This window comes from Coregonus clupeaformis, unplaced genomic scaffold (genome assembly GCF_020615455.1).
Source record: "Coregonus clupeaformis isolate EN_2021a unplaced genomic scaffold, ASM2061545v1 scaf0253, whole genome shotgun sequence".
Classification (NCBI taxonomy): Eukaryota; Metazoa; Chordata; class Actinopteri; order Salmoniformes; family Salmonidae; genus Coregonus; species Coregonus clupeaformis.
Window position 1 is genome coordinate 402,590 of NW_025533708.1, and position 22,973 is coordinate 425,562.

The 22,973-nt window shown below is 41.3% G+C and overlaps 2 protein-coding genes across 2 annotated transcripts in view; both read right to left on the reverse strand.

The window, feature by feature from the left end:
- LOC121554902 (trace amine-associated receptor 13c-like) overlaps positions 1-5,827 on the reverse strand; it is a 28,563-nt gene extending 22,736 nt beyond the window's left edge. Inside the window, exon 1 of the mRNA XM_041868617.2 lies at positions 5,824-5,827. Within this exon, the coding sequence (XP_041724551.2) occupies positions 5,824-5,827 (4 nt within the window). The remainder of the gene's footprint in view (positions 1-5,823) is intronic.
- Positions 5,828-6,741: 914 nt separating this feature from the next.
- Positions 6,742-7,334, reverse strand: LOC123484275 (trace amine-associated receptor 6-like). The gene has a single exon (XM_045214412.1). The coding sequence runs from the start codon at positions 7,276-7,278 to the stop codon at positions 6,742-6,744; it is 537 nt and encodes a 178-aa protein (XP_045070347.1). The 5' UTR covers positions 7,279-7,334.
- Between the last annotated feature and the right edge of the window lie 15,639 nt (positions 7,335-22,973).

Consider the following 22,973-nt stretch of genomic DNA (forward strand, 5'->3'; position numbering starts at 1 on the left):
TTGGAGCTTTCTTACTCAAGAGACCATGTTTGTATGCGGCTTTATTAATGCAAGTTTTTTTTTTTACATTGTTTGGAAACTGATATGTAACACAAATTAATGCCAAAATAACATGTAAAACAGGCCAATTATTTAATCTGTAGTTTTTTATTTATTTATTTTTAGCTAAACAGGTAGGGCTCAAAACAGGTGGGGCTCCCCACCTGCCCTGAATGACGGGTCGCCACTGACTGTATGACAGAGTCCATGGACAGCCACATCATATTTAGCTTATGTTGATTGTGTCACGGATCCCCCCTGTACTGCTGCTCATTCCGTTCACCAGCTCCGGAGGTCTACGTCACCGGCCTTCTAGGCGTCACTGACATGGATCATTACCACCAACCCCGGACTGCCTGGTTCCCATTCCCCCTGATTAGTTTGTGTATATATATGTGCCCTCTGTTCCCCATTGTCCTTGACGATTAATGTCCGATGTCCGTTGGTCTCGTGAGTACCATGTATTGTGCTCTGGTTATTATGGGTCTTGTCTCGTTTATTTGTTTGGAGGTTTACACCTAACTCTTTTGTTTGGGTTACATCCCAGTGTTATATATATATGTTTTTGTTTTGGGCTTCATACCCGTTGTTTTTCATGACGTACCTTGTGTTGGGTGGAGTAATTAAAAGCCCTACGTATTCCTGCGCCTGTCTTCAAATCATTATACAACGTGACAGATTGGACTAAATTGTTTTTGGTATATTTCAGTTGTCAATGTATTAGACTAAGCATAGGTGATTTGATGATGTGAAATGTTAAAGTTGAAATGGTGCTGGAATAGTGGAGGCAGCTCCTGTTTTCGTTGAGACTTGCAGTAACTCTCCGTGGTTCTACACTGAACAAAAATATAAACTCAACATGTAAAGTGTTGGTCCCATGTTTCATGAGCTGAAATTAGAAATCCTAGAAATCTTACTACGCACAAAAAGCTTATTTCTCTCAAATTTTGTGCACACATTCCTTTACATCCCTGTTAGTGAGCATTTCTCCTTCGCAAAGATAATCCATCCACCTGACAAGTGTGGCATATCAAGAAGCTGATTAAACAGCATGATCATTACACAGGTGCACGTTGTGCTAGGGACAATAAAATACCACTTTAAAATGTGCTGTTTTGTCACACAATGCCACACAGATGTCTGATATTTTGAGGGAGCGTGGAATTGGCATGCTGACTGCAGAAATGTCCACTAGAGCTGTTGCCAGAGAATTTAATGTTAATTTTTCTACCATAAGCTGCCTACATCGTTGTTTTAGAGAATTTGGCAGTACGTCCAACCGGCCTCACAACTGCAGACCACATTTATCCATGTCAGCCCAGGACCTCCACATCTGGCTTCTTCACCTGCGGGATCGTCTAAGGGGGGATGGGGGGTGGGGTGGTGCTGATGAGTATTTCTGTCTGTAATATACCGCTTTTGTGGAGAAAAACTCATTCTGATTGGCTGTGCCTGGCTCCCCAGTGGGTGGGCCTATGCCCTCCCAGGCCCACCCATGGCTGCACCACTGCCCATTCATGTAAAATCCATAGACTAGGGCCTAATGAATTTATTTAAATTGACTTATTTCCTTATATGAACTGTAACTCAGTAAAACCTTTGAAATTGTTGCATGTTGCGTTTATATTTCTGTTCAGTATGAATCAATAGTTGTTTAGTAGTCCGAAAATGTCGGAAACATTAACTTGCTTGACAATACTGTAGGTCATAACTCCGGAGCCAGAGCAGTCCGCTCCACCGGGGTCTAGTCCAGATCCGGTCAGCGGCTCCAGTCCGGAGCCTGTGCAGTCCGCTCCACCGGTGCCCGGTCCAGCTCCGGTCAGCGGCTCCACTCCGGAGCCAGAGCAGTCCGCTCCACCGGTGCCTAGTCCAGCTCCGGTCAGCGGCTCCACTCCGGAGCCAGAGCAGTCCGCTCCACCGGTGCCTAGTCAGCTCGGTCAGCGGCTCCACTCGGAGCCAGAGCAGTCCGCTCCACCGGTGCCTAGTCCAGCTCCGGTCAGCGGCTCCAGTCCGTAGCCTGTGCAGTCCGCTCCAGCGGTGCCCGGTCCAGCTCCGGTCCGCGGCTCCAGTCCAGACCCAGACATCAGCCCCTCTCCAGGTTCGTTGTCTCCACACCAGGGTCCAGACAGGGCTTGGTACTTCGTGGGAGGAAGGAGAGGGAAGCAGCGCACCGAGGTCCAGACCAGACCAGGGGTGCAACAGGGAGGTGGAGAGTAAGTGGTCGTCACGCCTGAGCTGGATCCGCCTCGAGGCGGAATGCCCACCCGGCCCCTACCCTGTTATGTTTATATTGTGCGGTCGGAGTCTGCACCTTTGGGGAGGTACTGTCACGCCTGACTCAGAGGACGCTTGTATGTTGAGTCAGGGTGTGTATTTTCCATGTTGTACAGTCTAGTGTGTATATTCTATGTTGTGTAGTTCTATGTTTTATATCTAGTATGGGTATTTCTATGTTGGCCGGTGTGGTTCCCAATCAGAGGCAGCTGTCGCTCGTTGTCTCTGATTGGGGACCATACTTAGGCAGCCTATTGGCACGATTGAGCTGTGGGATCTTGTTCCATGTAAGATATGTTGTTTGTGTCTACCTTGGACTTCACGTTTCGTTTAATGTTTTGTCAAGTGTTTATTAAGTTTAAATAAACATGTATGCATATCACTCTGCGCCTTGGTCTGACCCGTCTATGAACGAACGTGACACAGGCAGAAATCTGTCCGGTATGACCTAGCACTGTGATAAAGTCGCTCTCACTACACTGGAAGTTAATAGGAATACTACTTTAAGATCGCGACAATGTCTCATACATATCAGATTTCAATATTGGCCGATGTCATAACTCGGGAGGATGTCTTCTCTCGAATGAGCCATTGATCATATTTTAGTGATATTCCTACCTCGAGAAATTTGTAATTTAACGGAGGGTCTAGCACATTTTTCCTATCAGTCTGCCTCTTTAGTCCAGGGTGCATTGCATGGTGCTGTTGCCAGAGATATTATAGAAAGGAGATAGGAATCCAATGAATGAAGGAACGTATACCGCCCCACCCAGCCGACTGTCAACCAATCGCGTTCACATTGTCTTGCTGCGTCATGCGGTTGCTGAGCTAATCGTCACTTAACCCTTTCTCTGTATGTCGAGAAATGTGCCTATTCTCCTCAAAAGTACGTAATGTCACGATTCCAAAGCTACACGATATTACAGATAGCGAGGTCATTAAAGATTTGTAATGTTGTACTTCCTGTTGACGAAATACTTGCTAATGTTGGGTTTTTAAGATAGCGCACAATAGACTCCCATTCACTCCATGAAGGAGGGCGCTCCTTGTCCCAGAATCACCCAGAATGCACCGCGCAGCCCATTGACATTATATGGACAACGTTTCCCATCTCCTCACAAGTATATCTGCGTTGTGAATGTTAGACTCCAGTCTCTGAGGCACATCGATCTGCAGGTTGAACATGGTGAAATTGTAGACTCCTAAATTGATAGTGCAGTTTGCTTAGGCGATTTTAAAGCGAACTAGCTACTTTACATGCTATTGATATGTTTGTACAGGCAAATAAATCTGTACAGGCAAATACGTCTGAGAGAAAAGCAGCAAAAACTCTAGCTATTGTTGTTTTCACCTATCTAAGTTGTTGGATTTCTGTTTTCTTTTTTTCTTTATCAAATTTAGATTCATCATCACTTTTCATCAGCTTTCTGCCACTTGTTAATTCTTTTATCAATCCAATAATTTATGCTTTCTTTTATCCATGGTTCAAAGTAACAGCTAAACATATTTTAACTCTGAAGTTAAGGTTGTATAGTTCCTATGTTTTTATTCCCTAGTTTGACATAGTTATGTTGTACTGTTTTGTTGTAATTGCTTCTTTCATGTAACAATACACTGACATTACTCATCTCAGTGTTGTCATCATAGATACATGTGGTGTTGATACAGAATGATTTGGATGGATCGGAATGGAATGACTTGGAGAAGGCATAAGAAGGCATAAGCTTGTTTTATAAAAAGACATTGTAGTCATTTAGGGTTGTATATTCCAAATACTAAAGTCTGTGGTTGTTCCATGTTATTTAATGATAAAAAATAAGTATTTTAAATTGTACATTTTGAGTACGTCATGGATCATTCTGTATGTTGTTTAACATTTCCCTCTAGTGACTCAATTGGGACACAACGTCTTCAACAAGTGAAGTGAAGTTGAAATGTACAATAATGCATGATATCAGATAACTTCCAGGTCTAACTCAATGGTGTATTGTAGTAGTTCATGGTAAAATGTAAGAATATGTAATTATGGATAAAACTTTAACATTCAGTAATAAACTATTTGTAAGGCATTTACAGTTTGCTCACCATTTATTAAATCATAACTGACAGATTTGTTAAATGTTAGTCAGCTAGGTAATTTCACATTCATAAATAACTACTATATGCATTAATGATTCATAGTGTCAGATTGCTGCCAGGTCAGGGGTCATGCCAGAGCAGCTCTCAGATGCTGTTGAGTCAGAATGAATATAGAAATATGGTACCACTTTATAATAACACCTTGTAATAAAGAATATGTAATAGATTAAGAAATAGTTTATTTATTCATTTATAATTACTCCCACATTTGTGTTACTAAGCTAGTTGTTCACACATTTATAATAACTTTTATAGTATGTAATACTAAGATGTTTAATAAATGTCCTTGTAACCCATTTACCAATCATTGGTAATGTTGTGTTGCAGTCCCTAAAGCGAGGACTATTCATCCTTAATAAACGTTGAGTGACCAGTGTAATTTTCTCACAAAAAGATGGACATGCCATTGGTAGACATTCCAGCAGTACCTGATGCTCCTTAAGGTCTCAAAATGACCTAGAACATATCAATGGTTAAACAATAAGCACACAACACAGAGGATGTTAAAGGAAATATATGAACATTTTATTCCAAAACAGTCACACTGTTGTAGTAGTATGCTGAAAGTAGTAGAAGTAACATGTTTTGTCTGAAAATGCTAACATTCGTGTTTGTTGGCAGTGAGTGTGGATTGTAGTCACTCATTAGAGCAGTTCATTAAATACATTATGTTTAAAGGGTTACTCCCTTCAATACACCACAAGTGAAGTTGTCCAAATACTTATGACTTCTTCAAATGGGGGGACTAGATACATAAGGTGTTCTAATTTATGTATGAATATAACCTCAAATAAAAGGTGGCATTCTATAATGTCGCCTCATATTAAACATTTGATGTCAAATCCAAAAATGATTTGTACATGGTACAGGCTCTAAAGAAGTTAACTCAGCCATCTACACAGCCGTCGGCAACACAGCCAAGGAGTACAAAACTAAACTTAATAATTGGAAACATGGTAATAGCTTACATAGAACAGATCTACCGCTTCTTAGACCTGCTTTCAATGAGAATGACAGCTCTATAACTCATATTTCTATGTGAATTTGGACGGGTCACCCAAAAAGTTACATATTGAAGCTTTAAATATTTTCTTCATCATTTATCATTACACACACATAGGTTTTAGTTAGTTATTCACACATTTATAAACAACTTTTGTAGTGTTCATACCCAGTATGTTGAGGTTGAAGTGTCAGCTGCGGTCTCCTGCGCTGTTGTGTTTTATCATTAATGCATATGGTAGTTATATATCAATGTGAAAATACCTAGCTTACTAACATTTAACAAATGTGGGAGTAATGATTAATAAATGGTGAGCAAACTGTAAATGCCTTACAAATGGTTTATTACTGAACACTATAAAGTGTTACCCATGATTGCATATTCTTGCATTTTACTTACACAATAGACCATTGAGATAGACTTGGACGTTATCTGATATCATGCATTATTGTACATTTCAACTTTACCACACTTGATGAAGGCATTGTGTCCCAATTGAGCCACTAGAGGGAGATGTTAAACAACATATAGAATGAATCTTGACGTCCTCGGAATGTACTATTAGAATACTTACTTTTTATCATTAAATAACATGGAACAACCACAGACTTTGGTATTTGGAATTTACAACCCTAAATGACTACAATGTCTTTTATAAAACAAGCTTATGCCCTCTTATGCCTTCTCCAAGTCATTCCATTCCAATCCATCCAAATCATTCTGCATCAACACCACATATATCTATGATGACAACACTGAGATGAATAATGTCAGTGTATTGTTACATGAAAGAAGCAATTACAACAAATGTATTACAAAACATATCAAACCTATGTGTGTCATATTTAGGAATAAAAACATAGGAACTATGAACGTCTTAACTTCTGAGTTAAAATAAGTTTAGCTGTTACTTTGAACCATGGATAAAAGAAAGCATAAATTATTGGATTAATTAAGGAATTAGCAAGTGGCAGACAGCTGATGATAAATGATACAAATTGGTCAATTAAAAATAAAAGTGCATAAAAATAAAATGGAATCCAACAACTTAAATAGGTGAAAACAACAATAGCTAGAGTTTTTGCTGCTTTTCTCTCTGACTTATTTGCCTGTACAGTTTTAACACCAGACACACTGGCAGCCTCTTTTGAAAATACCTTTCTGGCCTGTGATCTGGCCACCACAAATATTTTCAAATAAAGTGTTATAATAATAGAGCACGGGAAAAACATTGTAATTACAAAGTCAATTCTATTACCCCAGACTGACCCTTCTACAGTAAAACATTATTTCAAACACCTGCTGGGTACCTGTACATTTATAAAGATTTTTGCAATAGCAGCATTGTATATGATATAAAAACACCAGGTAATGGATATACAACACATCATTCTTGTTATTGTTATTTTAGAGTGGTACAATAAGGGATCACACACAGCAACATAACGGTCAATAGATATCAAGACCAAACTGCCCACAGATAAAGAAGAACACAAAAAACTGATATAGAAATAAAACCCACAGAAATATTCCCCAAAATCCCAGCATGGTTCCATTAATGCTACAGTCGTTACTGGTATCACAATCAGTCCCACCAGGAGATCTGCCACAGCCAGAGAGAGGATGAGCAGGTTGGTTGGAGTGTGGAGCTGCTTGAAGTGAGAGATGGAGATGATCACCAGTATGTTCAAAAATACTGTGACTGCTGAAATCAATGAGAAGAAGATGTACAGTGTTATGTAGATAGATGTCGATAGCGAAGACTTTCTGCAAGAAGAGTTTCTGTCTTGAAAACAGTATTGAACATCTTCCTGTGTCTCCATTTGTAATAAAGGGTCCAAATGCTGAGGTCCTGCTCCTGCTTGGTCCTGTGTGTGACCCTGTCAGGTCAGCCTTCTGACAAACTCTGAGCTCTGCCTCTCTATTTATCCCTGAATGACTGACACACACTCCCCTCCCCAGCGTCTCTCTGCACACACACACACACACACACACACACACACACACACACACACACACACACACACACACACACACACACACACACACACACACACACAAGTGAGCACAGAAATGAACAAATAATTTGTGAAAGCATGATGTAATGTAAAACAAGATTGTATGTTGCTATGGCCACCTAGCCTGTCATTCATTCTTACTGATACAGTGGGGAAAAAAAGTATTTAGTCAGCCAACAATTGTGCAAGTTCTCCCACTTAAAAAGATTAGAGAGGCCTGTAATTTTGATTTGTATAACAGTTTTCTGGTTACTACATGATTCCAAATGTTTTCTTCCATAGTTTAGATGTCTTCACTATTATACTACAATGTAGAAATTAGTAAAAATAAAGAAAACCCTTGAATGAGTAGGTGTTCTAAAACATTTGACTGGTAGTATTTATGGGGCGGCAGGTAGCTTAGTGGTTAAGAGCATTGTGCCAGTAACCGAAAGGTCACTGGTTCTAATCCCCAAGCCGACCAGGTGAAAAATCTGTCGATGTGCCCTTGCACTTAACCCTAATTGCTCCTTTAAGTCGCTCTGGATAGGAGTGTCTACTAAGTGACTAAAATGTCAACAAACAAAAAAATCTATATATACAGTGGGGAAAAAAAGTATTTAGTCAGCTGCCAATTGTGCAAGTTCTCCCACTTGAAAAGATGAGAGAGGCCTGTAATTTCCATCATGGGTACACGTCAACTATGACAGACAAAATTAGAAGAAAAAAATCCAGAAATTCACATTGTATGATTTTATTTGCAAATTATGGTGGAAAATAAGTATTTGGTCAATAACAAAAGTTTCTCAATACTTTGTTATATACCCTTTGTTGGCAATGACACAGGTCAAACGTTTTCTGTAAGTCTTCACAAGGTTTTCACACACTGTTGCTGGTATTTTGGCCCATTCCTCCATGCAGATCTCCTCTAAAGCAGTGATGTTTTGGGGCTGTCGCTGGGCAACACGGACTTTCAACTCCCTCCAAAGATTGTCTATGGGGTTGAGATCTGGAGACTGGCTAGGCCACTCCAGGACCTTGAAATGCTTCTTACGAAGCCACTCCTTTGTTGCCCGGGCGGTGTGTTTGGGATCATTGTCATGCTGAAAGACCCAGCCACATTTCATCTTCAATGCCCTTGCTGATGGAAGGAGGTTTTCACTCAAAATCTCACGATACATGGCCCCATTCATTCTTTCCTTTACACGGATCAGTCGTCCTGGTCCCTTTGCAGAAAAACAGCCCCAAAGCATGATGTTTCCACCCCCATGCTTCAAAAAGTTCTATTTTGGTTTCATCTGACCATATGACATTCTCCCAATCCTCTTCTGGATCATCCAAATGCACTCTAGCAAACTTCAGACGGGCCTGGACATGTACTGGCTTAAGCAGGGGGACACGTCTGGCACTGCAGGATTTGAGTCCCTGGCGGCGTAGTGTGTTACTGATGGTAGGCTTTGTTACTTTGGTCCCAGCTCTCTGCAGGTCATTCACTAGGTCCCCCGTGTGGTTCTGGGATTTTTGCTCACCGTTCTTGTGATCATTTTGACCCCACAGGGTGAGATCTTGCGTGGAGCCCCAGATCGAGGGAGATTATCAGTGGTCTTGTATGTCTTCCATTTCCTAATAATTGCTCCCACAGTTGATTTCTTCAAACCAAGCTGCTTACCTATTGCAGATTCAGTCTTCCCAGCCTGGTGCAGGTCTACACTTTTGTTTCTGGTGTCCTTTGACAGCTCTTTGGTCTTGGCCATAGTGGAGTTTGACTGTTTGAGGTTGTGGACAGGTGTCTTTTATACTGATAACAAGTTCAAACAGGTGCCATTAATACAGGTAACGAGTGGAGGACAGAGGAGCCTCTTAAAGAAGAAGTTACAGGTCTGTGAGAGCCAGAAATCTTGCTTGTTTGTAGGTGACCAAATACTTATTTTCCACCATAATTTGCAAATAAATTCATAAAAAATCCTACAATGTGATTTTCTGGATTTTTTTCCCCTCAATTTGTCTGTCATAGTTGACGTGTACCTAGGATGAAAATTACAGGCCTCTCTCATCTTTTTAAGTGGGAGAACTTGCACAATTGGTGGCTGACTAAATACTTTTTTCCCCCACTGTAGTTAGACATCAGAGAAAAGGTACATTTTCTCAACTGAGCATTTAAATGGAGAAAATATAGTATGGTTTATGTTTTGGTCACTCAAAGGCTATTTTACATGGGAAACAGGATAACTGTTCAAGACTAACTGTTTTGGGTGATGTCAGTGCTCAGATTGGACCATAATCCACAACCTCAGGAGACATAGCCTCGGAAGCCGAGACTCCAAACAGAGGTTGTGTTTCTGATAAATGTTCTGACTTGCAACAAGCTAGTTATCATAAGACTACAAAACTAACGGTGAGTGTAAGCAGCCAGCCAGCACCTCCCCTTCAAACCCCATCCTTAAACTCCTCCATCCTTCCAGTCGAGAGAAGCAGAAACAAGATTTGGAAGGAAGGCCTTGAGAAACTACAGGACAGATCACAGCATATGTCATTTGGACAGTGCATAAGAAAATTGAAAGTCAGGCAGTTGATGAGATAAGTATTTAGGGACAATTCAAAAATATTCTGGGAATATTTTCACATGACCCTCCCCTTGTACTGTAAAAAAGAAAGTACACACCCTTCCCCCTCATAGAATTAACTCTAAATAATGCTTATGACTATAAATAATAACTGTGTTTAAAAACGTGGGTATCGACTTTGCCACGTCGGCATGCTTTTGTGGCACAGTCGATGCCACGCAGGGCTACAGGCCAGAAGGTTGAGGGCTCGCCGACCACCACAGTCGATGCCACGCAGGGCTACGGGCCAGAAGGTTGAGGGCTCGCCGACCACCACAGTCGATGCCACGCAGGGCTACGGTCCAGAAGGTTGAGGGCTCGCCGACCACCACGGATGAGCTCAATCTCCCTGCATGTTTCATTAGACCTACAATACGATCAGAGCCGGCTGCAGACAATGATCAGCTAGGGGGATATCAGATTTCCAACATTTACATTTACATTTACATCATTTAGCAGATGCTCTTATCCAGAGCGACTTACAAATTAGTGCATTCAACTTATGATAGCCAGTGGGACGATGACCTTATTTTCTTTCTTTTTTTAAAAATTTTTTATGGGGGGTGGGGGAAGAAGGATTACTAAGAGCCTTCTAATGCTTCGAAGTCTTGAGTTTTGAAAGGATCATACAGCACTAATCATTTTGTGTTTTCTTACGGATTGTTCCACTGCTTGGCATAAGTCTTGTTTCTCCAAAACAACGGATATACAAAGGGTGGATTCAAGTGTAAGTTTCCATCTAGAAATGTTGGGCCACTTGTAAAATACCAACTAATGCAACATTGTGGCTATACAATTCCATTGGTTCTATGTTTCTGCTAATATATGGCTTCAATTGTCTTGCCACTAATACCAGGAATCCAGTGGAGAAGAAACCTGTACATCTGATGAGGAGTACGTGCTAGACTACACTAATGATATTGAAGACTCAGAAAATGTGATTTTTTAAAGATCTGAATTTTGAATTTCTGATGAAGTTCAGGAATCAGATGAAGGTCAAGAAGACACAATACAAACAAAATAGTCTACAATTCAAGTAGACTGTGAACCGTCGCAATCCCAGGCCTACCTAAATACAGAATCTTCACTGTCGAAAGAAAACAAGCACAACTTCTGTTTTGTTTTGCGACAAGCCACAGCAAAAAATCACAAGGCATTTCAAAAAGCATGAAAAAAGACAACTCAGAAATAGAAATAGACCCCTCCAGGTTCGAAGACAGCTTGAACAACTTCGGAATAAAGGAAAGTTTCTTCACAACAATAAAGTTCTCAACGGTGGAACATGGGCCCTAAAGGTGAAAAGACTATTAAAGAAAGGGGAAACAGGAAAATATTAATATTTCCCTCATTGCAAAAAGCATGGTTGTCTGCTTGGAGCTATGGAGGCATATGAAAAGATGTATCACCAAATCAGATGGTCCATTAGGTGAGGAGCCATTTTGGAGGCAAAGAGCTTTGGCCATGGCTGATTTGGCTCATCTCCCAAAAGAGACACCTGAAGGACTTGTCAAGATGTTCATCACAATGAGACCTTGGAGTATGCAAAGTTCTCATTCAAGAGGCTTGGATACGATAAGACACAGCACCAATATATTTCACAAAAAATCTGGGAACTTGGGGTGGTTGTTGGTCACCTTGAGAAAGTCAATGTCACTCATCACTGTATTAGAATCCATCAAGCCAGACAATTTTTATGAAGTTATTGAAGCTGTCAAAGAAACTGGTAAGTTCAACGAAAGTGAAAATACCTATGGATTTCCTACACTTGTTGTGAAGTTAGGCAGTTCCCTAAAAGACGAGGCAGAAATGTTGGAATGTCTGGCAATAATGGCTGATGATAATGAGTTGATAAAGAATGCCAAGGGCTTTGTGAAGCTCTATACTAAGGCATGGTCTGGAAGTGTCTCACATGCTGCACGTTGCACAATCAGTGATGCCAAGCACAATAAACCAACAGCATTAGCCAAAAGAGAAGATGTGAACCTCCATGGGATCGGTATCCCGTCTACAGGACGGTTGAGCTAACGTGCGCTAATGTGATTATTATGACTGTTGTAAGTAACAGCAAACTTTCCAGGACATAGACATGTTTTATATGTGCAGAAAGCTTAAAGTCTTGTTAATCTAACAAAACTCTCCAATTTACAGTAGCTATTACAGTGAAAGAGTACCATGCTATTGTTTGAGGAGAGTGCACAACAACAACAAAAACTTATCATGGCAAATGCTTTGATACATTCACCTCTGAAGGTAAATATTGTACATACATTCAGTAATCTTGCTCTGATTTGTAATCCTAAGGGTCCCAGAGATAAAATGTAGTATATTTTTGTTTGATAAAATCAGTTTGAACCCCTGCTGTCTCTGGCTCCACACCCACCCCACCCGGCCATCTAGATGTGTGAAAGTTAGTGTATAAGCTAATGATCCATCATGTATGACATTCTTGGGAGTGTGTAAACTTACATTTTGAATTACCATATCATTTTTGTATGTTCTCTATAGTTATGTACTTGAAAATGTAAAGTGCCTTGCAAAAGCATTCATCCCCCTTCGTGTTTTTCCAATTTTGTTGAATTACAATCTGTAATTTAAATTGATTTTTTATTTGGATGTCATGTAATGGACATACACAAAACAGTTCAAATTGGTGAAGTCAAATGAAAAAAATCAATAAAGAAAAAGTGGTGTGTATTCACCCCCTTTTCTCTGAAGCCCCTAAATAAGTTCTGGTGCAACCAATTACCTTCAGAAGTCAAATAATTAGTTAAATAAAGTCCACCTGTGTGCAATCTAAGTGTCACATGATCTGTCACATGATCTCAGTATATATACACCTGTTCTGAATGGCCCCAGAGTCTGCAACACCACTAAGCAAGGGGCACCACCAAGCAAGCGGCACCATGAAGACCAAGGAGCTCTCCAAACAGGTCAGGGACAAGTTGTTGAGAAGTACAGATCAGGGTTGGGTTATAAAAAAATATCCGAAACTTTGAACATCCCACGGAGCATTATTTAAAAATTGAAAGAATATGGCAGCACAACAAACCTGCCAAGAGAGGGCCGCCCACCAAAACTCACGGACCAGGCAAGGAGGGCATTAATTAGAGAGGCAACAAAGGGACCAAAGATAACCCTGAAGGAGCTGCAAAGCTCCACAGCGGAGATGGGAGTATCTGTCCATAAGACCACTTTAAGCTGTACACTCCACAGAGCTGGGCTTTACGGAAGAATGGCCATAAAAAAAGCCATTGCTTTAATAAAAAAAAAGCTAACACGTTTGGTGTTTGCCAAAGGGCATGTGGGAGACTCCCCAAACATATGGAAGATGGTACTCTGGTCAGATGGGACTAAAATTGGGCTTTTTGGCCATCAAGGAAAACGCTATGTCTGGCGCAAACCCAACAACTCTCATCACCCTGAGAACACCATCCCCACAGTGAAGCATGGTGGTGGCCGCATCATGCTGTGGGGATGTTTCTCATCGGCAGGGACGGGGAAACTGGTCAGAATTGAAGGAATGATGGATGGTGCTAAATACATGGAAATTCTTGAAGGAAACCTATTTCAGCCTTCCAGAGATTTGAGACTGGGACGGAGGTTCACCTTCGAGCAGGATTGTTTTGATCACGCGGACTGGGATATGTTCCGGGTAGCTTCTGAAAATAATTGAGACGAATACACTGAAACAGGGACTGAGTTTATCAGGAAGTGAATAGGTGATGTTGTGCCCACTGTGACTATTAAAACCTACCGTAACCAGAAACCGTGGATAGACGGCAGCATTCGCGCAAATCTAAAAGCGCGAACCACCGCATTCAACCATGGCAAGATGACTGGGAATATGGCAGAATACAAAACAGTGTAGCTACTCACTCCGCAAGGCAATTAAACTGGCAAAACATCAGTATAGAGACAAAGTGGAGTCGCAATTCAACGGCTCAGACACGAGACATATGTGGCAGGGTCTACAGACAATCACGGACTACAAAAGGAAAACCAGCCGACACCGACGTCTCGCTTCCAGACAAGCGAAACACCTTCTTCGCCGCTTTGAGGATAACACAGTGCCACTGACGAGGCCCACTACCAAGGACTGTGGCCTCTCCTTCTCCATGACCGACGTGATTAAGACATTTAAGCATGTTAACCCCCGCAGGGCTGCCGGCCCAGACGGCATCCCTAGCCGCGTCCTCAGAGCATGCATATTAATTATAATCTCTTCCTTTCCCAGTGTGCTGTTCCCACATTCTTCAAGATGGCCACCATTGTTCCTGTACCCAAGAAAGCAAAGGTAACTGAACTAAATGACTCGCCCTGTAGCACTCACCTCTGTCATCATGAAGTGCTTTGAGAGACTAGTCAAGTATCATATCACCTCTACCTTACCTGTCACCCTAGACCCACTTCAATTTGCTTACCGCCCAAATAGATCCACAGACGATGCAATCGCCATCACACTGCACACTGCCCTATCCCATCTGGACAAGAGGAATACCTATGTAAGAATGCTGTTCATTGATTATAGCTCAGCATGCAACAACATAGTACCCTCCAAGCTCATCATTAAGCTCGAGGCCCTGGGTCTGAACCCCGCCCTGTGCAACTGATTCCTGGACTTCCTGACGGGCCACCCCCAGGTGGTGAAGGTAGGAAACAACATCTCCACTTCGCTGATCCTCAACACTGGGGCCCCACAAGGGTGCGTGCTCAGCCCCCTCCTGTACTCCCTGTTCACCCATGACTGCGTGACAAGCACGCTCCAACTCAATCATCAAGTTTGCTGACGACACAACAGTAGTAGGCTTGATTACCAACAATGATGAGACCGCCTACAGGGAGGAGGTGAGGGCTCTGGGAGTGTAGTTCCAGGAAGATAACCTCTCACTCAACGTCAACAAAACAAAGGAGATGATCGTGGACTTCAGGAAACAGCAGAGGGTGCACCCACCCTATCCACATTAAAGGGACTGCAGGGGAGAAGTTGGAAAGCTTCAAGTTCCTTGGCGTACACATCACAGACAAACTGAAATGGTGCACCCACGCAGACAGTGTGGTGAAGAAGGCGCAACAGAGCCTCTTCAACCTCAGGAGGCTGAAGAAATTCGGCTTAACACCTAAAACCCTCACAAACTTTTACAGATGCACAATTGAGAGCATCCTGTTGGGCTGTATCACCGCCTGGTACGGCAACTGCACCGCCCACAACCGCAGGGCTCTCCAGAGGGTGGTGCGGTCTGCCGAACGCATTAGCTGGGGTAAACTACCCGCCCTCCAAGACACATACAACACCCGATGTCACAGGAAGGCCAAAAAGATCATCAAGGACCTCAACCACCCTAGCCACTGCCTGTTCACCCCGCTATCATCCAGAAGGCGAGGTCAGTACAGGTGCATCAAAGCTGGGACCGAGAGAATGAAAAACAGCTTCTATCTCAAGGCCATCAGACTCTCATAGCCATCACTAGCACATTAGAGGCGGCTGCTGCCTATTGAAATCACTGGCCACTTTAAGAAATGGAACACTAGTCACTTTAATAATGTTTACATATCTTGCACTACTCATCTCATATGTATATACTGTATCTTAGTCCATGCCGCTCTGTCATTGGTTGTCCATATATGTATATATTCTTAAATTCCATTCCTTACTAGTTTTGTGTGTATTGGGTATATGTTGTGAAATTGTTAGATATTAATGCACTGTCGGAGCTAGAAGCACAAGCATTTCGCTACACCCGCTATAACATCTGCTAAACACATGTATGTGACAGATAACATTTGATTTGATTTGACAATGACCCTAAGCATACTGCTAAAGCAACACTTGAGTGGTTTAAGGGGAAACATTTAAATGTCTTGGGATGGCCTAGTCAAAGCCCAGACCTCAATCCAATTGAGAATGTGTGGTATGACTTTAAGATTGCTGTGCACCAGCGGAACCCAACCAACTTGAAGGAGCTGGAGCAGTTTTGCCTTGAAGAATGGGCAAAAATCCCAGTGGCTAGACGTGCCAATCTTATAGAGACATACCCCAAGAGACTTACATTTTACATTTACATTTTAGTCATTTAGCAGACGCTCTTATCCAGAGCGACTTACAGTTAGTGAGTGCATACATATTTTTTTTTAATGTTCATACCCCCCGTGGGAATCGAACCCACAACCCTGGCGTTGCAAACGCCATGCTCTACATCCCTTGCAGCTGTAATTGCTGCAAAACATGGCTCTACAAAGTATTGACTTTGGGGGGGGTGAATAGTTATGCTACCTGAAGTTTTCAGTTTTTTTGTCTTATTTCTTGTTTGTTTCACAAGATAAAATATTTTGCATCTTCAAAGTGGTAGGCATGTTGTGTAAATCAAATGATACAAACCCCCCAAAAATCCATTTAAATTCCATGTTGTAAGGCAACAAAATGGGAAAAATGCCAAGGGGGGTGAATACTTTCGCAAGCCACTGTAAGTGGATGGGTCATGTTCATGAAATACAATAGATGACCATAATCACCCCCAGACACACCTGGCTACCTTAAAGGGTCATGTAATCATCTGGCGAAGTGGAATCTTTTGTTTAGACATGTAGCTAGTTAGCTAGCTAAACAATGAACCTAATGGTGCTTTCAAGACAACTGAGAACTTGGAAAATACTGAGGTCAAATCATGACGTCAGTGATCTTCAGGTCGGAAAGTTGGGGCTCTAGAAATAGGCCCGAGTTCCCGAGTTGTAATTACAAGTTGGATGACCGTTCAAATTGATTTTTGTCGAGTGTTGAGTGTTGTTGTTTTATGAGTTCCCCGTTTTCTTGAACACACTGAAGTCGGCGATTTCATAGTTCCGAGTTCCCAGTTGTTTTGAATGCGGCAATAATCCCAACCCATACTACTAGCAATACAAACTGATTGTCATAGCTAGCCACCATGCATGACTCTGCAGGAAGCTAAAGCTAACCAACTAGCAATGCAATTGGCTTTCTGAGATACAAACAATATTACTACACAGATCATACATGTAACGTTAGCTAGTGAGCCAGCCAGCTAACATTAGCTAGCTAGCTAACAGTATGCTTTAACTTGCAATGGAAATGACTTTCTGACAAAATTAGAAATGTATAATAACTGAAAATGTAACTAGCTAGACTCTCTTACCCGCATACATGGATGAACCCTTCTCCCTCTCTGTCACGGATGCCATGGTTGCCCTTAGTTTGAAGATGTAATCCAGAGACAGGTGTTTTATACAACAGCCTTCTGAGTGTTCTCTTTTCGACTCCCTCTGCATTTATGCAATCAAACGCCAGAATTTTCTCCATCTCCTTAGATATCAAACTCTGCTTCCACCGGGAATTCCACTGATTTCTAAACTCGGTCAACTTCTTACTTGACAACAACAATCTTGATCGTCGTTTCAGAAGACTCTACAATGTCTGGTTCAATGAAAATGTTTTGACCTAAATAAGGGATTTCCTCAACGTCTGATTCATTTTCAGAGTCAGAGAGAGTCAGCATGGCATGATCGTCCTCCAGAAAGTGGAGAGCATTAGCAACACTTTTGCAGTTCTTCAAGATATCTGTTAAAAAAGCCGCTGTCGAAAGGATTACCTACTCATACTGAGCAGCTCATGTTATAGACAGAAGCATGCTACATGTCAGACCAATCTCTCAGCATGTCCAGCCCATCCTTTATCTCTGCCAATCATGGCTAGCGGGAAGTTCCTGTCTTTTTCCTTGGCTAAACAAACTAGGCTCGTAATTTAACCATTTAATTCGTATTTACAGATGGCATACACATTTGTTATTATGGCACATGAAAGTTCACATGTTCCTAAAGGCGTTTCTGCCAAAAAACGCATTTCGATAAAAAATCTCCTGTGAAGTAGTGACTTGCGACATACGCCTAGTTTCCTGAAACAAGTCACAAATGTGGGAGCAATGATTAATAAGTGATACATAAACGATTTACTAACCAATTATAAATGCTTTATTACAATGTGTTATTATCAAGTGCTCCCAGTTAGGGTTACACTATGAAGGTTGTAACATCTCAAAAAGCTAATTAATGGCTACTTTGAGTTCACAGCTTGGGAAGGCCTTATCAGATGCCTGATTCAAGTCGTGAAATCAGTGCTTCATTTGTGAAAGAAGCATTTAGCATGTAAGATGTGTCTATATTGATCCTGGATCATATTATATCTGTGCTGATCCTTGATCATTATTTAGTTGTGTTAACACTGGATCATATTAAATCTGTGTTGATCCTAGATCATATTATGTATGTGTTGATCCTGGATTGTCATATAACAGTGTTGATCCTGGATTGTTGTTTAGATGTATTAATCCTGGATCATGCCCCATGAAATCAGGATGTTCCACTCAGAGAGGCCATATAAAAAACTGTATTTGTAAAATGATTTGTTATTTGTCAAAAACACTAAAGAGAGGGGTGTAGCATTGAGACTTTAGTGAGGTTAGGGGGAGGTGTAGTCTGAAAACCTACTTCTTCATGAGTGTCTTGATTAATGCCATTTCATTATTCCAGAGCCTTGCATACAGGTGATAACAGGACCCTCTGATGTGAGAAACTTTAAACAAGTCAAACTAGCATCATTAAAGAGTTGTTCACTTACCCAGTAGAGACACTATAGTCCCAGTGACATCAGTCACAAAGCACAGGTTGAGTTTTGCTGATGTAATATGCTTTTTGAGAATCATGTGTGTGTGTGTGTGTGTGTGTGTGTGTGTGTGTGTGTGTGTGTGTGTGTGTGTGTGTGTTTGTGTGACTGACTGACTGTGTGTGTGTGTGTGTTTGTGTGACTGACTGACTGTGTGTGTGTGTGTGTGTGTGTGTGTGTGTGTGTGTTTGTGTGACTGACTGTGTGTGTGTGTGTGTGTGTGTGTGTGTGTGTGTGTGTGTGTGTGTGTGTGTGTGTGTGTGTGTGTGTGTGTGTGTGTGTGTGTGTTGTTTGACACCTTTAATTGGTAGAGTGATGTATGTGTCGTTATTACAGAGCCTTGCATGTTAGTGCTAACAGGTCCCTCTGGAATCTGAGAGAACAACAAACCAGACAAAAAATATGATTGGGTCAGAATACTGCAAGGTGATGTCTGGCAAATATGTTTCCCAATGATGTAACTGTCTCCCTCAACTTGAATAATTGTTTCATAATTCAGTTCAGATGGACATTTTTACAAGTCTATGTAATGTTCCTATGGAATGCCATTAGTGCATCCACCATAAAGATTTGCCATCTTATCAACTGCCTGACTGTCAATTTTCTCATGCACTGGCCAAATGACATATGCCGTGATCTGTCCTGTAGTTTATCAAGGCCTTCCTTCCAAATCTAATTTCATTGTCTTGAGTATTGGAAGTCTAAAGAACTTCAGTATGAGATTTAGCATTTGAATCGCAGGGCTGGCATCTAACGCTCACCGTTAGTTTTGTATCTAATGATCGGAGCTCCATCTATGCAAAATATTTGATGGGTTTGATAAGTGGCAACCTGTCACTAGTTCCCAGAACCTTTATAGAAACTTATGAAAGGGTTCTTTAAAGCACCATAAAGGTTTCAATTATCTCTTTAACTGTCTCTTCTAGAAAAACATGTAGAAACAGTTATTTCATCTTAAATTCCTATTACTAACAACTCAAATAGGAATTTCCAATAGTGTTTTTCTTTAACTTGCTGTTTACTCTACCTGGCAGTTGAGAAGTCAAGAGGGTCATATCAGCGATACCATATTAGAATGGCAATTTGCATAGCATTTTTACTCATCTCAACAATATTACAAAAATTACTTTAGGTCTGCTTCAATGGCTTTTATACTGTATGCAGGTAAGCATTGTTAAATGAGGACTGATGTCACATTTTAATAAATGACGTTAATTGCATATGTATGTATTAAATGAATGCGTATTCAGGTGGTGTTGGTTTTCTTAAATTTCAATTAATCCAGGTCCTTCCACAATGTTTCCCACATGTTCAGACTACATGTTGAGATAATGTATGACAAAGTGCAGTTTTTATTACTATTATAGGCATTATTTTATAGGCGACCTTAAGTCTGAATATTGATTAATTAATCCCATGGGTCATGAAATGTTGTTAAACCAATGTATGTTGCCTAATGTAGTGTTTTGTCAACAATGAAATCATGGTTTTCACCAAAAGAAGTATTATTTTAAAAAAAATAGATGTACCCTATTGTTATTCCACCGTACTTTTTACTGAGTGCATTCTGAAAATATTCAGACCCATTGACTTTTTCACATTTTGTTACGTTACAGCCTTTTGGTTTAAATAAAACAATATCCTCATCAATCTACACACAATACCCCATAATGACAAAGCAAAAACTGGTTTTTAGAAATGTTAGCAAATGTATTTTTTTTTATACCAGGAAATAATCTATTTACATGGGCCTCCTGTAGCTCAGTTGGTAGAGCATGGCGCTTGCAACGCCAAGGTTGTGGGTTCGACTCCCACGGGGGGCCAGTATGAAAAATGTATGCACTCACTAACTGTAAGTCGCTCTGGATAAGAGCGTCTGCTAAATTACTAAAATGTAAATGTAAAAATATTCAGACCCTTTACTCAGTACTTTGTTAAAGCACATTTGGCAGCGATTACAGCCTCAAGTCTTCTTGGGTGTGACGCTACAAGCTTGACACACCTGTATTTGGGAAGTTTCTCCCATTCTTCTCTGCAGATCCTCTCAAGCGCTGTCAGGTTGGATGGGGAGCGTCGCTGCACAGCTATTTTCAGGTCTCTCAAGAGATGTTCGATCAGGTTCAAGTCCGGACTCTGCCTAGGCTACTCAGAGACTTGTCCCGAAGCCACTCCTGCGTTGTCTTGGCTGTGTGCTTAGGGTCGTTGTCCTGTTGGATGGTGAACCTTCACCCCAGTCTGAGGTCCTGAGAGCTCTGGAGCAGATGTTCATCAAGGATCTCTCTGTACTTTGCTCTGTTCATCTTTCCCTCAATCCTGAATAGTCTCCTAGTGCCTGCCACTGAAAAACATCCCCACAGCATGATGCTGCCACCACCATGTTTCACCGTAGGGATGGTGCCAGGTTTCCTCCAGACGTGACGCTTCGCATTCAGGCCAAAGAGTTCAATCTTGGTTTCATCAGACCAGAGAATCTTGTTTCTCATGGTCTGAGAGTCCTTTAGGTGCCTTTTGGCAAACTCCAAGCGGGCTGTCATGTGCCTTTTACTGAGGAGTGGCTTCCGTCTGGCCACTCTACCATAAAGGCCTGATTGGTGGAGTGCTGCAGAGATGGTTGTCCTTCTGGAAGGATCTTCCATCTCCACAGAGGAATTCTTGTGCTCTGTCAGAGTGACCATCACCTTCCTGACCAAGGTCCTTCTCCCCCGATTGCTGAGTTTGGCCGGGCGGCCAGCTCTCGGAAGAGTCTTGGTGGTTCCACTGTGTTCTTGGGGACCTTTCCAAATCATGTCCAATCAATTGAATTTACCACAGGTGGACTCCAATCAAGTTGTAGAAACATCTCAAGGATGATCAATGGAAACAGGATGCACCTGAGCTCAATTTCGAGTCTCATAGCAAAGTGTCTGAATACTTATCTAAATAAGGTTCTTGTTTTTTTTATCTGCCAAAATTTGCAAAAAACTGTTTTCGCTTTGTCATTATGGGGTATTGTTTGTAGACTGATGAGGAAAAACATTTCTTTAATCCATTTGAGAATAAGGCTGTAACGTACCAAAATTTGGAAAAAGTCAACGGGTCTGAATAATTTCCCAATGCACTGTATCAACCGCCTGGTTAAGCACATTTTTACGAAATTCTTGCTTTTGAACCTTTTTACATTGAAACTTTTGTATTTACATATTCCTACTATTCAAGGTCTCTACTGACAGGAATGGTGCTATATTAATCCCTCACTAATTGATTTCCGGACTTTTGTACAACAACTTTGGTGACTGATTTTGAGTTTTCTTACAGCCCTCTGAATGGGCAAAGTTAGAGTGCCACAACACTGAACTGCAGCAACCCAAAATCATACAAATTATGTTAATTGATGCAGGAGGGCTGGGGGAGTTGACCAATCAGGTTCAAGTGATGGTTTTTTTCATATCCACTTCTAAATCTATTGTCAAAACATGCCCTATCAGCTGGTTGAGAACAGGGTTCACTACATATTCGTCGCCAAACCCACTGGCTCCAGGTCATCTATAAATCACTTCTAGGCAAATCCCCGCCTTATCTTAGATCATTGGTCACCATAGCAACACCCACCCGTAGTATGCGTTCCAGCAGGTATATCTCACTGGTCATCCCCAAAGCCAACACCTCATTTGGTCGCCATTCCTTCCAGTTCTCTGCTGCAAATGACTGGAACGAACTGCAATAATCTCTGAAGCTGGAGACACTTATCTCCCTCACTAACTTTAAGCATCAGTTGTCAGAGCAGCTTACAGATCACTGCACCTGTACACAGCCCATCTGTAATTAGCCCACCCAACTACCTCATCCCCATATTGTTATTTACATTGTTATTTCTTTTTGCTCATTTGCACCCCAGTATCTCTATTTACACATCATCTTATGCACATCTATCACTTCAGTTTTAATACTAAATTGTAATTATTTTGCACTATGGCCTATTTATTGCCTTACCTCCATAACTTACTACATTTGCACACACTGTAGATATATTTTCTATTGTGTTATTGACTGAATGTTTTGTTTATTCCATATGTAACTCTGTGTTGTTGTTGTTTTTATCGCACTGCTTTGCTTTATCTTGGCCAGGTCGCAGTTGTAAATGAGAACTTGTTCTCAACTGGCTTACCTGGTTAAATAAAGGTGAAATAATAGAAAAGAAAAAGAAAAAGGGTAGAACCTTCAAAAATGGTTCCATATTGCACCATAAAGGGATCCGCTATGGTTACAAG